At 36.5% G+C, this 17359-nt stretch overlaps 2 protein-coding genes and 1 long non-coding RNA gene across 3 annotated transcripts; 1 reads left to right on the top strand and 2 right to left on the bottom strand.

The window, feature by feature from the left end:
• The first annotated feature begins 5275 nt into the window (after positions 1-5275).
• Positions 5276-7063, top strand: LOC122198326 (uncharacterized). The gene is made up of 3 exons (XR_006192906.2): positions 5276-5674; positions 6286-6598; positions 6705-7063. It is a non-coding gene; the product is annotated as an uncharacterized LOC122198326 (long non-coding RNA).
• Positions 7064-8179: 1116 nt separating this feature from the next.
• Positions 8180-9214, bottom strand: LOC128126024 (uncharacterized). The gene has a single exon (XM_052763720.1). It carries the CDS (start codon positions 9212-9214, stop codon positions 8180-8182), a length of 1035 nt encoding a protein of 344 aa, XP_052619680.1.
• A 1476-nt stretch (positions 9215-10690) lies between these two features.
• LOC111904502 (uncharacterized) lies at positions 10691-11563 on the bottom strand. Its single transcript, XM_023900257.1, has one exon. The coding sequence runs from the start codon at positions 11561-11563 to the stop codon at positions 10691-10693; it is 873 nt and encodes a 290-aa protein (XP_023756025.1).
• Positions 11564-17359: the final 5796 nt, after the last annotated feature.

The raw sequence follows: 17359 nt of genomic DNA, 5'->3' as shown, positions 1-17359 counted from the left end.
AGATCATTGCCAAACACCTTCATTGGAGGTAGCTTATAATGAGAAACCATAGGGAAAACATCTCCACCATCACCCGGTCACCACCACCACTTATAATTGTTATAGGGGTTTGTTGTGCATTATGTGAGACATGAAGGATTCTAGTGGATTATGAAGAGGTTGTCGTAAGTGACTACCAATACTGCTAGGTGGAACAGGATGGTAGGGTTTTTATTGAACCTCCGATGAAGGTGTTTGGCGATAATCCCGTCGATTTTTGACGATGAGAAGTGACGTGTTTGTGTATTTCAGCGACTTTGTGATGAAACTAATAAAATTAAAAAGAATTAATAGTATACATTAAAAATAAATTAATAATCCAATAAAATAATATTTATTATATGAAAAAAATAATAAAATAAAAGTAATAATTCAAAAAAACAAAAACGAAGTTACAAAAATTAACTAAAATAAATTAATAATATAGTAATATAATATTTGTTATGATATAAATATTATACATTAAAATAATATTTATTGATATATAATAATCCAATAAAAAAGAATTAGTCTAACAAAACAGAAATTATAAAAAGAATCAACTAAAATGAATTAATAACCCAATAAAATAATGTTTTATAATATATAATAATCTCATCCCATAATATAATATTTATTATTGTATAAGTATTATATATTAAAAACTATATGTATTGATATATAATAATTCAATAAAAAAAGAATTACTCCAACAAAATAATTCTCTCCACTGAAAAAAGAAAAGTTATTCAATGCTTTGATTGATGCAATCTTTCAATCCTTGGAAAGTAATAGATATGAATCAGATTATATTATTTTGCATGCAATACTATCCGGAAGAAAAGATTATATTATTTTGCATGCAATACTATCCACAAGAAATGATAGTGTCGATGAGATTAATGATTATTTGATCTGCCGATTCTATGGAGAAGAGAGAATTTACTATTGTTTTGATGAGGTCATAGACGATATAAATAACTTCTATGTTGTGGAATTATTGAACACGATCACTGTTAGTCATTTGCCCCCTCATTACATAAGACTGAAAGCGGGATGCCTGATAATATTGTTACGAAATCCCGACCCATTAAATGGATTGTGTGATGTGACAACCCGAAATTTTCATTTGTATAATTTCCACATGCAAACACTCCAAATATTAGTCAAAAATATTTATTATATTTTTGGCCGGATTTAAGTCAATTTGGTGTTTTATTTTTTTTATTTATTTACGTGAAACGACTAAATAAGTGTCGTCGTTAGTAAAGTGTACCCGGGCAAAACAACCCAACACCTTAGTTAGGTGTTCACACACAAACAAGAGGTGTTTGGACCGTGAACACCCTTTTCCCCAAGACTCATGCATACAGCATGAGTTTACTCCTTTTGCCCTCATTCTTACACTCCCCACTCAAGAACACAAGGCTTTTCTCTCAACTATCATAAATTCATCCTTCCAAATCCGCCAAAATGTAAGTTTTTCCTCTCTAAATTCGTTCATACAACACTAAATCTAGTGTTTATACATCATTTTCATCTTTGGAATTTGATTTTTACTTAGATCTTCAAGCATCTTCAAATCACCAAGAACACACTAGTGTTTTTGGGTCCTAAAACACCCTTGCAAGCTTCCTTTAAGTAAGTATACCATTCATAGCTAGTTATCTTCTTATTGTGCTTACAAATCCATGGAATAAACCCAAGAACATGTGTTTACGGTTTGGGAATATCCCAAAACCGTAAACACCCCAAAAGGGGTTTTGATGCCCCAAACTCCTTCCAATTCTTGCCTAATGAACTAGGGACTTGTATGAATGATCTAAGGACCCTGAAACACGAAATGGATGGGGTAACCATGAGTTTACTGCCGTAAACTCATGGGTTTACGGTAGTAAACTCCCAATGAATGTTCAAAAACCGTAAACTCCAAAAAGAGTTCCATTTCGAGCCCTAACCACTTCTTAAGCCCTTGAATCAACCCTAGAACCTTTCCTTGTGAAGCATGAAGCCTTAAAACACACAAACACACCATCCCCATGAGTTTACGGCCGTAAACTCATGGGGGAAATGGTCCCTCAACCGTAAACTCACATAGGGTGGGTATTTGAGGAGTAAACTCCATAGTGATGTCATACACTCCTTAGATGCAACCCTTAGCACTCCTAGCACCTAAAACAAAGTGTTTTCATGCATTAGGGTATCTTTACTTACTTATTTAGTGATTAAATAACTAATTAGATACCCTTATGTGCCACTGGATGTTACATAGGATCTGTGGGTATGTTCAAGTCCTCACTTGACACCTAGCATCCTACCCGGCATTCCATCCACTCCACTCACTGCAGGTGAGTTCATACCCCTTAATTAACCTTTTAAATGCTTTTAAATGCTTTTAGGGGGGATACAAGTTGAATCGACCAAGTTATGGTATCAATCACATGTGATTTATAACTTGTTACCAAAAGGATTTTCTATACTTTCAAATTACCTTGCCAACAAAGTTGTTTTAAATGTTTATCAAGCTCATATTCATGTTTAATTGTTCTAAAACTATTTTTCAATGCTTTTAAACTTATTTTATTTCCAAATCATATCTACACCAATATATTTATATAAGTAAGGATTGAAGGACTAAGAACTCATAGCTCACCTTATTTCCTGTTCTTGTTTGGTTGTGGACTTAGGGTACTCTGTTATCTGTCCGACTGTCGTTGAATTCTTAGTTATATATCATATATATTCGTGTTAGTTCAACACCTTTGTGTATCAAAGGCATTCAACTAATATCTCTATTTTAACTATAATAGGTATAATTAAGGATTAGCACTCATTACTATAGTTACTATGATACTCACTATAGTTAGTACAATTATGAGATTATACATACTAAATACTATACGAAGAGGACCCTATATATACACTATATGAATATAATACTATACACTATACGAAGAGAATACTATACGAAGAGAATCCTATACAATATACGAAGAGAATACTATATACTATATAAGAGAACAAACACTCAATACATTATACTAAGAAGTACATTATACTCTAATTATGAGACAACATACTAAAATAGAATGTGATACACTACTTCTCGATACCACACTCCACTATGCGATCACCGTGTAACCAGAGCCTCCTGGAGGGAGAGCGAACACTATATATACAGATCTATACGGGACGGACACTCCCACATCCCGACTGCTAGCTACAGTCCGAGCCGATTAGGCCCAGGGGTGACAAAACATCACTACACTACGTATGACCTGGAGGGTCAACTGTCACTGTATTATCACTCAGCATGGTTACATACGAGTTCACATTTAGACCTTAAGTAACACATTAAGAATTAAAGGTAAAACGGACTCCCCGAAGTGTGTGCATATATATATATATATATATATAATACTATCTGGAGTTTGCATCTCTACTATATTCAGCCGACAGTGACACTGCTGGGGTAAAACTCTATTTTTCCCGATTTCTTTATATGAACGAAATTTAAAACTATATTTTCACACTGATAGTTCCATTGGGAAAACTTTTACATTTTCAGAGAATCAAACTTATAAATAACCGAGTCTTGGTAGAAGACTACTTTTACTGGAAAATATAGGATTTTCTAAGGATCATACTATTTTCAAGAACTTGAGAACTGCTATTATATTACATGATTGTAAACACTTTTTTACAAGCAATGACACTAAAGACTTATGAACTCACCAGCTTTATGCTGATACTCGTTTTTCAAAATAACTTGTATTCTCAGGTCCTCAGTAGACAGGTACAGATGCAGATTTTGAGAAGATGGAGCATATACGAGACTCATCTTTTATTTTGATTATATTTTTGGTGTCTATCAAACTGTACATAACACGCTTGTATTACAATTATTATACTAATGCAATGGATGTTGTTGTTTGTCTTTACTATTATGCATTGTTATGATACTATACATGACGTCCTCCACCCCAGAACGTATTCCGCCGTTCTCGGTTTTGGGGTGTGACATGTAACGACACCAGATTGATATGTAAAAGATTTCAACACAATTTCATTGATGTCGAAATAGTTGCTGGTCAACATGTTAGAAAGAAAGTATTTTTTTTCCAAGGATTCTTCTTAGTCCATATAAAGATGACATGTTTCCATTCAAACTGAAAAGGAAACAATTTCCTATTCAATTATGTTTTGCAATGACAATCAATAAAGCTCAGGGACAAATATTTTGAATGTAGGTATGTATATTCCAAACCCAGTATTTGTGCATGACCAACTTTATGTTGCATTCTCCAGAGGGTCTCACGTGACAATACCAAAGTGTTAGTGAAGCCTAACGAAGATTTAAAATGTTGCGGAGTCTATACAACAAACGTGGTATATAAAGAAGTGTTGTGAGATTAATAATGTATTACCAGTTATGTGTTTTTACACATTTCCATATTTGGTGTATTCATATGTAATTCTATTATTATTGTTTGAACGACTTAAACGACTTATATTTTGTGCTGGCTTGAAGTGTTTATTTTTACTAGTTATTTGATGTATCATGCCAAAAATAACGCCAAAGCCAGATTCTATTGTCTTGGACATTTACTTTCTTTTGGGACGTAACATTTTTATAAAAGAAACATATCGCCTAAAAAACTATTTGCAGCCGCCACTTTACGCGGGTAACGGCTAGTATATATATCAAGAGTACAAAGCCTTAGGAACAAAACTACTTTTATTTCATCATTGATATATTACATTGGGAGCTGATATATCCACGTACATTTTTGATATTTCCACATATTTCTTATGTAAATTGACAATTATGCTCCTGCTATATAAAAAAAATGGACCCTACTTAGTTTATCTCCGTTTCGTCTCTATCTCCTTCTCTTTGTCATACCACCAAAAAAAAACCAGGAAAACTCAATGACCCAATAAATAACTAAGGTTTACTTGAATCCAGCTCCTTAATATATAGGTTCACTTTATCTCCCTTCCATCTCTTCTCTTACCAAGGTACCATCAAGATACACAGTAACCGGAAAAACTCTAAACACGAACAAGATATTTGCCGGACAGGGCCGGCCCAAGCCCAGGACGAGCTAGGCCACGGCCCAGGGCATCAAATTTCAAGGGGCATCAGTTTTTTTAGGTCTTTTATGGGTGTATAGTAATTGGGCCACTACAACTCTTGATCCACTAACACTATGAAGTCCGGTTTAAATGAAAAGAGGGCAGCAGGACAAGCTTTGGATACCTAATAAACAATGGCGGCAATTTGAAATAAATTTAGAATGCATGACTCTTCGTTATCCTAAGCAATATAGCACGCCTAATAATTACAGTTGAAGAAGACAAGACATTCTTATCAATGGGGTTCTGGAGAAGACGATTCCAATAAATACGGGCGTACCTGTTGATCTCAATAGATAAAACATACGGTTCTCTTTCTTCTCTTATTCTCAGCCTATAAAGATTTAAATCCTCATAATTTCATTGTTAATATGCCCTCTTAATCTCTTGTTCTCGTGAAAATCCGATAACCTTTTCATATAGTCCATTAATCCCCAACTCCTCATCAATTCTTGCTTCAGTTGACTACTTATCTTTGTATTTTTAAAGAGCTGCCTATTGTGCACAACATTCAAAGGTTTGCTCAAGATTTCTCTTACATTCCCCTGTAAATTCTGAGTTATCACTTTTGAATTATATTTTTGAGTTTCTAGTTATTTTATCGAAATCTGTATTTATGGGTTTGTTTTATGTTTATGAAATTGAATGCTTTTGTTTATCAAAAAGTCAAAGACTATAAGTATTTAGCCATGCTTTCTCATGCGTCGAAACTGGAATAAACTTACAAACTATAACTTTGAATTGCATTTTTATTCAGAACATATATAAATAGTGAGTCTAATGAAACTTACTTTTCTACTATTCTTGCATATTAGTTTTGGTCATTTATTGTTCTTACTGCCTCATCCTGTAAATTCGTTAACCTCAACTTATGGAATTATATCATCGTTTTGCATTTATTCTTTTTTAAGTTGTTTTTTTGTAATGTTTATAAATTAAATGGTATTTATTAAAATGTATGTTTTTTATTTCAAAATATTTCATATGTTGTTTTCTGAATAAACTAATGTTTATAAAAATCTGATGTTTTATTTTATTAGTTTAATTTCTAGAAATGTATTTGAAAATCTGATAGAAATGTATTGGTTCTTAAACTGATCGTTGTTTTTGTTTATTTTGTGGTTACAGATAGCTAACTCAAACTCAAGAAAGATTAAATGAATTAGCAATTTTGAGTATCGAAAGTCAATTTCTACGGATTCTTGGTTATCATAATTAAGAGATGGTTTTTTTTCAAAAAATACATGGAGACATAATTTTAGATGAATTTATGTATGTTATTGTTTTATAAACTTGAGTTAATTTGACTATAAAATTTAATTTACTTTTCCTATATACATTTTTTTTATATAAAATCAACAGCCTGTTGCCGGAGAAAAATCACGTTCGCCAGAGAAGGCAAAAAACACCATTACATAACACATATTAAAATCAGTTGCAGGTGGGCAAAATCAAGTCGTTAAAATCAAGCAAAAATGCACCATTACATCGCACAAACTGATTTTCTTTCCCATTTTTTTTTTTTGGCTTCTTTGACTTTCTTGCAGGAATGTGAGGTTCGTGTGTTTATTTGAAGTGGATTTCACAGGTTTTGTTAATAACATGAGAGTTTAAACTCTAAACCAGGCGGCAAATGAAACATACACAATGATTCACTTACCTTTTACTTGGCTGAACATTGCACCACCAAAGAAGCAGCACCGTGTTTAATCAGAACATGTTGTTGATTAGTGAAGAAGGGATTAGCGGTACAAATACAATCAAGGGCCTGAACTACGACCTCTCAATCTGATTTGATTTTCTGATCTCTACTAAATGAAGGGTATAATAGACAATTATCTTTAAAAATATATGGATGCATAAAAAACAACCGTGGAAATATCAGCTCCCATTTACATTTAATTCACTGCAATATCGTATACAATTGAATGAAAGAAAAAACACACGTATAACAAATTCAGAACCATTCTAATTTCTGCATTGCTTGTGATACTGAATGAATGATAAAAAAAAAATTAAAAAAAAGTTAAAAAAAAAATACTAGTGGTATTGACGAGTGGGAAACTAAGACATCGGCATTTTGAAATCAGTAACCCCTTCCTTATCCACATCCACCACCACCACCACATCCACCGCCACCACAACCACCACCGCCACCACATCCACCACCACTATGTCCGCCATTTGCGTCTAATATAGCTGCAGAAACTGCAGCTCCTGTTAGTATAGCCATAGCTACTCCTCCACCGGAAGTATTGGTTGTGCTGGTTTTAGCTTTTGCCCTCGGAAGTGATGGATCTTTGGTTTTCCTTTTCCCATCACTATTACTATTACATTGACCGGAGAGACCACACAAGACTATCACTGCTACAATAACTATGCATAAAACGCAAGCTATCAAAACGACTAAATAAGTTTCCATTTTTTTCGATACATGAGAATAAATGTTATCGTTTTATAGCATTAGGTTACTCATATATATATATATATATATATATATATATATATATATATATATATATATATATATATATATATATATATATATATATATATATATATATATATATATATATATATATATATATTCCTCGAGAGAAACTTCTTCATGTGTGTTTCATGAATATATATATATATATATATATATATATATATATATATATATATATATATATATATATATATATATATATATATATATATATATATATATATATATATATACATTCATGAAACACACATGAAGAAGTTTCTCTCCAGGAAAATGCTCGGAAAATTTTAACTATCTAGAGATAATTAATGCCTTGACTCGCTCGTTTTGACTGTATATCTACATTAATTACGGGATTTGGGTTTGGGATATACGTACATGGATATTGTTTAGATTTTTTTTTGAACCGGCAATTTTATTAAAATACTCCTAGCAAGAAGCTAGGGGGTAGAAGTACAATAGAAAACATCAAGCTAAACAAAGAGCATAGTCTATGTACAATTCAAGGGTGCACAACACCACTTATCCCAATCAACTGTATCCACTAGGACTCCTATACTTTCTCCAAGTAAATACCAATGAATTGATATAATCTAAAATTTTCGCCGGTTTCGATGATTCTTCTTTAAAAATCCGATCATTCCTTGCCTTCCACAAACTCCAGAGGGTTCGGTATATAATACATGTAAGCAACTCTTTCTTTTTTGGGCAATGTCCCCAGTTCCCGGCAAAGTCAAGCACCTCATTCACACCTAAAAAGAATTGAGGGAGAACATTACACCACTTTAGTACCATGGTTATAATATTCCTCGCCAAACTGCATGAAGTGAGAATGTGATCCACTGATTCTTCTACGTGTTCACATATCCCACACATTGTGGAGGGTACTTGGATGTTCCTTTTCCTTAACGCCTCGGCAGATGGAATCCTCCCCTGCTTTGCTTGCCAAATAAAATTCACCACCTTTTTTGGAACCGAATTCAACCACCAGAAATCCCCATCGCAAATCAGGTGAGAGGCTCTGTCAAGTCTATTTCTAAGCCTTGCCACGCTAAAAACTCCATCCACCACAAAGTCAGATCTCCACGATAATCCCCCATCATTAGTATTCATTATTTCCTTCACATCAATATTTAACTTCCATAAGCCATTTTTTGCTTTATCTATGCATGACCACACCCCACCTCGATTATGTTTTGCGAAGCAGAACCAGGGACGGTTTGCAGGGTTATGAAACCCCATTACAATTCGGGCCCAAAGGGAGTCAGGACATGTTTTGAACTTCCACCACCATTTAGCCAGTAGGGCCAAGTTTAGGTTCCTAAGAGATCCTAAACTTGCCCCTCCAACCTCCTTTGGAGCTTTTAGTTTCTCCCATGCAACCCAATGTATAGTTGCTTTTTCTGCATCACCTCTCCAAATAAACTGCCTTTGGATCTTTTCCAACTCTTCTATTATTCCGATGGGGGCTGAGAACAGTGATAGATAAAAGGTTGGAAGGTTCCCAAGTACAGCTTTTTCCAAAGTCATCCTGCCACTAAGGCTCAAAATCTTTGCCTTCCACATGGAGAGTTTGGAGCGAAACTTATCTACAATCGGCTTCCAAGCTTTTTTTTCTATTCATATTCTCCCCGACAGGCACCCCGAGATAAGTGAAAGGTAGAGAGGATGGCGCACACCCTAGTGGCCCATCCCACTCACAAACCTCCTCAAAGTCGACACCAATTCCAAATACCCGTGATTTGTTGAAGTTCACTTTTAATCCCGACACAACATAGAAACATCTGAGGATTTTAGAAAGATTGTAGACATTTTTTTTGACCAATCCCCAATAAATAAGGCATCATCAGCATAAAATAAATGAGAAAGGGATATGTTGGTATTAGGAATATGGACCCCATCGAATATCCCTTTTTCATTTGCCGCTTTCATCATGACATTTAGACCTTCCATCGCTATTATAAAAAGGAACGGTGATAGCGGATCGCCTTGTCTCACTCCTTTTGTCAAAGGAAATTCCGCCGTTGGGCTGCCATTGACCAGTACCGACGCCCTAGCCGACCTGAGGCATCCGTTTATCCATCTTCTCCATTTTAACCCAAAGTTCATTTGAGCCATAACCGAATCAAGGTACTCCCAATTTACCGAGTCAAAAGCCTTGTTAAAATCTGCCTTGAATAACAATATTTTCCAGTTACTTTTTAATGCCCAAGAAGACACCTCGTTAATTATTAAAGGACCTTCGAGTATGTTCCTCCCTTCTACAAAAGCCGATTGCACCTCGTCTATGCATACTCCAATATGTGTTTTCACCCGGATCGCCAGTGTTTTAGCAACTATCTTGTATAACGCACCAATGAGACTAATTGGTCTGTAATCACTTAAGGAGAGTGGGTCCTTAATCTTAGCTGCAAGAGAAATGAAGGATGAATTGCATCCCATAGAAAATTCTCCGCGCTGTTCAAATGATCTAACAAGGCTCATAATATCATCCTTTAGCAAACTCCAGTAAGACTTGAAAATTTTAAATGAGAATCCATCTGGCCCCGGGGCCTTTTCCGAACCACAACACCAAATTGCGTTCCTAATTTCCTCAACTGAGAAAGGAAGCTCAAGAGCAGAGCTCGCCTCTGAAGAGAGCGTTTTAAATCTGTTGCTTCTGATTTTTGGTCGACTCATCCATTTTTCTTCAAATTTCTTAGAGAAGAATTGGAGGATCTCACATTTTATAGCATCAGGATTCGTCACCCACTGACCATTAATAGTCAAACCATGAATTTTGTTCCTCCTATTATGATTATTTACATAACCATGGAAGAAAGAAGTGTTTTCATCTCCATCAGTCACCCATTTTACCTTTGCCATTTGTTTCATATCCATTGCAGCCATCCTTTCAATTTCTGTAATCCTTTTTACATAGTTGGTTCTTTTCCCCAATTCATGAGGCCATAAATCTCTGGATTCCGCCAAAGTATCAAGCTGTGCAATAGAATTCCTACACTCTTCTAGTTCTTTGTTTTCCAAAGCAAAGGCGGTTTCTCGTCACTTCTTAATTTCCTTCTTTAAGAAACGCAATTTCGCCGCCAAGAAAGCATCACCGTTTCCATAACCTCTGAATTTCCTCCATGCCTCAGAAACCACATCTTGAAATCCAGCCTTTAACATCCACGAGTTGAAGAATCTAAATGGCCTAGGACCGAAGTCCTCACAAGAAGTTTTCAACATGATCGGGCAATGGTCCGAGAATTCTCTGGCAAGGGCAGTTACCGATGAACCCGGGAAACACTCCATGAAGTTATCACAAACCAAGAATCTGTCCAATTTGCTCAACTTACCACCGTCTTCTGGTCTAAAATAAGTGAACTTATATCCGCCCATTCTCAGATCATGTAGAGCACAGGAGAATATGAAATCGTTGAAGTCATCAGCAGAAATGCGACAAAACCTGGAGTTTACCCGCTCATCTCTTCTACGAACAACATTAAAATCTCCTGCAAAGATCCATATCGCCACTCTACTAGATTTAATCTGAGCCAACTTCTCCCATGTTCTCCTTTTTTTCGACGGAGCTTGAGGTGCATATACGTTTACTATGGCTATCTCAGTGTTTATACCCACCCACCGACCAAATGTAATAAAAAAATACCTTGATTTAATCGAATCAGATACTATAAATACCTCATCATCCGAGATTGTAATAAGTCCTCCAGATCTCCCTGTTGCTTCAATTAATTCGAAACCAAAATTATTGTTTGCCCAACAATTTCTAATATTTAATTGGAGTGAAGATAACAACCCCAGTTGTGATTCTTGAAGACAGGCTATAGAGACCCTATATTCCGAGCATAACCTCCTCACCCATCTTTGCTTATGATCCTCGTCGATCCCCCTCACATTCAGAGAAAGCATATTCATTGAGGAATATTGATCTCACCCTCCATACCCATTGCCTCCTCTAAAACCTTGTTCCCAATTTCAATATCTACATCGACCATCTTTCCGATTTCCACAGTAAGGGCAGTCTCGTTTAGAACCTCGCGACCTTGGTGGTTTATGGCCCGGTCCGTAGAGTGGGTGGAGCGGATCGGATCTGAGTCGGCTTCAGCACCATGTATTGATTGGTCAGAATTGGAAGACTCGCTGGTATTGTTGTTCAAGTCTAATCGAGGAAGGGAAGAACGCCGCATCTTCTTTCTAATAGACCCATCCACCAGGAATTCGACATCCGGAGCCCCTTCGCTCGATTTATCAATAATAGGCCCAAACGATTTTGGGAGTTTTCTTCCATCATTTTTTACTAGCCCAGACTTAAATGGGCCAAAACTCCCAGATTTTACTAAATTCGAATATATGCCGAAATTATTTATATCATTTACCTCCGGAATATTGACTGCCATTGAGTTGCCTACATTGGGTTCAGTGTTACAATCCACCCGTTGGCAATTAATGATAGGCGACAATTGAGTTTCCCCAACTTCTGAGGCACGATCCAGTTGACCGTCATCAGATTCCGGCGGCCTAGGTCTCGGCGCAGCCCCGCTATCCGCTGCCATCCCTTCCGGGGCAGCCTCCTCTCTGCCTCCGGTATTACAATCATACCTGAATTCACCATCTTCCAAATCATCACTGGGCAATCCCCGATCAGTGGGTTCATTTGCAGGTGAAGCAACAGTTTCTGAAATTCCTTCCTCCTCTTCCCCAGAGTCTAGATCGCCCTTCTCATCTGAGTTCACCATGTCTGAAGTTCCATTTTTTCCATCATCCTCATTATTGATTCCAAGCCCAGTTGGAAAAGGAGACCAGTCAAAATCAATTTCTACAATTCCCACCCTTAGTAACTTCTTATTTGAATCCACCACCACTTCTTCATTGATTTTCGTCTTTCTCTCCGTTAGAACACAAATATTACCACGAGACACATCTTGTAGTTTCATTGAAATCATCTTGGGACTTATGAGCTTACCCACCAACCTTGCAATACGAGCAAAATTTCCTTCACTCCACATGTGCAAAGGGAGACCAACAATCTTCAGCCATGCCAATCTTGCAGGCGAGTCCATGTAGGAGTTCCCCGGTTTTAATTCGCTGAACCGTTTTCTCCAGTATTTTCCATTCGAACGGAGTTCCTTGACATCGTGATCATTTCTGAAGCGAATCCCAATCTCGAATCCACCCAGGTATTTCATTCCATAAGCAAACGAGCCTCCCAACCTTATCTCCAATGGCAAATTCGTCAGATGTTCATAGCTGTGAGCAACTCCGATTAAAGTGAGCGGGCTGTGAATCCATTCTGCCCAAAACGATCCGCTCTCCAGGATGATAGGTTTTTTGTCTAGCTTCGGGGGAGGAGGGGGGATAGGTAGGCCATCGTACCCAGCAATTACTTCAGCAAAAGATCTGCCATCCCGAAGCGATCCTATCTCCTTACGAACCGATTTTCCCGTGTTTCCTTCACCTGTTCGAGTCGTCCCCCTGGGTTCCACCTTTCTCCTTTCGAATTTTGCCACATTTATCTCTAGCACAGAGCCCATACATTTTAATCCTTGCAGGGAAGCCTCCAGTTGTCTCACGTCCATGACCTCTTTGAATCTGACAAAAGCAAAGTTTTTCTTCTTTGAATCCTTCTTTGTCGCCATGTACACATCCACAATACACCCAAAGTTTGAGAAAATCTTTTTGAGAGTCTCCTTGCTACTCCCATTTGGAAGATTGGTTACAAACATAGTTGTGATACTCCGTAAGCTATTGCCGCCGGTGGCCTTTCGTTGATACGAACGATTCATCTCCTTCAGTTGCTTAGCATAAAATATTTACATAGTATACTTATCTCAATTCTCAAATTCAAAAAAGTTTTAAAATTTAAAACGTAATCTGTTCTTCTAACTCGCGACATTTGAAGACGGAGCTAAGAAGAGTTAGTTGCCTCTCAAGATTACATCATGCAGTTGATGTACCTCAAATATTTATTTACTCGACTTACCATATTATTGTTTGAGATAATTCTGTTTTTTTTAGTATAACTGTACAAGTGAAGTGAAGTTTTTATGTTTACATGCATATAGTTTCCGCAATACATGAAAAAGAAAAGACACAATTATCCTGAAAAAAATTGATATGGTTAAACCAAAAACAATAAAGTATATTGTTTTTTTATTATTATTATATTCAGATAATATATATTTAAACATTTTTTTTGGAACGGTGTTTAAACATTTTATTATATTAACTAGAGGGTTGTCTTGAACTTCGGGACAGGCGGAGATAGTTTCTTTTGTTTGATTTTATGAAGACTTCAACCCTAGAATATTATCTTGCTTTAATTTGGTTTGCTTATTTTCCTTCATCTTTGGAGAGAGCAAAAGAACAATTTGATGGTAATTTCATCATCAAATATATTTTAGTGTAATAGATTTAACAAATGTTTCAAGATTAATGTTTTAGTTATAATACAAGTTAGTCGAGATCGCGATGTACATAAGCATCAAAAGGTCCAAACACTTCATTAATGAATTTCCCACGTAAGATTTTGTGAGAAAAAACTAAATAAATAATTCATAAGTATTTAATGAATACAAAAACAAAAATGACTTATTTTGTAAAAAAAAAAAAAATTAAGGACTAAATGTGTACAAAAGTATTAAGGACTAAATGAGTACAAAATGAAAAATATATTACCCTATTAAGTCATTTTACCGACTAACCTGAAGTAGCCGGTCATAAGGACTGAATGTGTACAGTTTAACAAGTTGAAGGCGTAAATGCGAACGAAAAAAACTTAGTGACTAAATGTGTACAAATCGAAAAATACATTACCCTTTTAAGTCATTATCCCTATTATTTATCAGTATAAACTGGCACCCATTCATTGGTGTGGGTGAGAGAGTTATAGTTAGCGTTCAATTGAAAACATTTTTTATTGCGAAAACATTTAAAAACGAATTTGAACCACACAATTTTTTAAATTAAAATCATCAAATAATATTAATATAAATAAAAAAATTAGTAAAAAAAATTAAAAAACTCACTAACCAACACCACTCACCACTCAAACAACACCATCCACCACCACCACCCATCACCGCCACCCACATCCACCACCCCCACCTACCACCCACGAAAACCAACACCCAACACCATCACCACCACCCGTCTCCGCCAACCACAACCACCATCCACCACCACCCATCACCACCACCCGCCACTACCAACCCCACCCACCACCACCACCCATCACTACCACCCACCCGCCAACCATCACCAACACCCTCCACCACCACCCGCCTCCACATTCCATCACCACCACCAACCATGCACAACCCCACCCACCCACCACCACCACCTATTACTACCACCCGTCACCATTACCCCCTACCCACCCACCAAAAACACCACACACCCACCTTCACAACCCATCACAACCACCCACCCATAACCCATAACTATGACCACCACCCATCACCACCACCCTCACCCACCCACCCCCACCACCTATATCCACCATAAATCACCACCACCCGCTACAACCACCCCCACCCACCACCCACCAAGAGCACCACCACCTACCATCATCATCACCAACCACCACTACCCACCTCCACCACCCATCACTACCACTCGCCACCACTATCCCACCGATCACCCACCAAAACCACCGTACACCACCACCCGTCACTACCAACCCCACCACCACCACTTATCACTACCACCCATTATAATCACCACCCATACCACCACCCACCACCTCACATGTCTCCACCACCACCACCAGCTACCCCTTACCACCACCAAACATCACTACACACTACCACCACCTGTGATTATGTGTATATAATCATATGTGATTATGTGTATCTAATCACATATGATTTATATGGATAATATTTTTTTGTCCATATAAATCATATGTGATTGGATACATATAATAACATGTGATTAGATATATTAATCACATGTGATTGGTGTTGGGTTTTGAGCATTCTAACACTCTTAAGGTGTTCAACTGTTCATGCAACCCTAAATACCTTGGATCTTTGTTTTCACTAATTATACATGCAAAGGTGTTTCCAAGGTATTAAGCCTATAACTAGCATACAAAGATGTAAACTACATAAGATACTAGTTAGTGTAACATACCTTTTCATATGGCTAGAAGTCTTGATGCATTTGGCCTTAAGAGCTTAGCCCTAATAGTATGGAAGCCTCAAGTGGAATCATAACACATCAAGGACAAAGGTAGGACTTGAGAGAGAATCTCCATGCACTCTAAAACCTTCATGAACTCCAAGAACATGCATCCACACTCTAGGGTTGGTAGTTTTTAGGTCATCATATATGTATTTATATGTGTTGAATTCTAAGAGTCATGGGTAAAACCCAAACCCATACCCATGGGTTTTATGATCCATGATTCATGTGGCCCAACTCTTTATGTATCCATACATAAACTTGGTCCAACATGGATCATGAGTCCAACACATATAAATATAACTAATTAACATAATTAGTCCTCATATATTCAATTAGTCTCTTTTGATCACCAAACTAATCTTTAAATTAATTCTTGATCAATACTAATTAACTCATATGATTTCATATTAATATATTATAATTTATAATATATTAACAAATCATATATAACATCTTCTCTCAAAAGTCCATCCTAACAAATTGTCCTGATGATATGCAACCCAAATTGACCATGCTGCTCTCGGGTCAAGTACATACCAATAATAGTTATGGGCTTAGACATCTAATCCAACAGTCTCCCACTTGGATAAGTCTAAAACTATTATTGCAAGTACGACTTCATAACCCGACTAGCAATCGTAGCTCTTAAAGTCGTTGTCGAACTCTGAACAAATCAAATGACGCGTCCATTAGATAAGTGATCATATATTCCTCCATTCTAGATATCATATGGATCGAGACATGGATTATAATCATTCTCTCAGTCCATTTGTTGTTTCCTGATTTTATATTTATGACAACTGACTAGTTGAACAAATCAAATCAGTCCAGGCTTGGCCAAACACTTAAGGGTGTCATCACTAAATCATCGAGGGGCCCACAGATATCACTTTTATCCTTATGAGATAAAAGGAATGGATACACTTTGACTCATATGCTTGTAATAACTACTTGTTGAGTGATACACAAAGGCACGTTTTATAACATCAAGTTACTGATGCGTTTTCGTACAATCAATGTATAACAAACTCATAGTCAACAACTCATATCTCTAGGTTTGAAGAATATAAGATATTATCGTTTCATGATTCACTCGTGATAAAATCCATGAAGTGATTCAAATGAGCGTAGGTTTAATCCAATACTCAGAACTTATGAGCACTCATGAATGTTGTAGCAACCATTTCTATGTCTAATGCACCTTAGACAAATCTTACAAGCCAGATTCGTGACTGTCTTAATTCAATACCTACTTCCAACGTGTGACCGACTGTGGAGATTTTGAATAAAATAATTATTCTGGAAGTCAAAACATGCAAAGTGAAACACAAGAATAATACTAATCCTATATGGCCCCAACACTTTGAGAGTAAATTAAAAAAACACCTTTTATCTAAGCACCATATTGATTACTCATTATTCATGTAATGTTTCGAATTATCAACTTAATACATGAATTAAAATAATAGTCATGCCATGCTCCAAGTATGCACATTATGTTTACCTATGGTCCTTTCTTTTGTG

This window comes from Lactuca sativa, chromosome 5 (assembly GCF_002870075.4).
Source record: "Lactuca sativa cultivar Salinas chromosome 5, Lsat_Salinas_v11, whole genome shotgun sequence".
NCBI lineage: Eukaryota > Viridiplantae > Streptophyta > Magnoliopsida > Asterales > Asteraceae > Lactuca > Lactuca sativa.
Note: the sequence above shows the minus strand (reverse complement) of the source record. Positions and strands in the feature narration are given on the sequence as shown.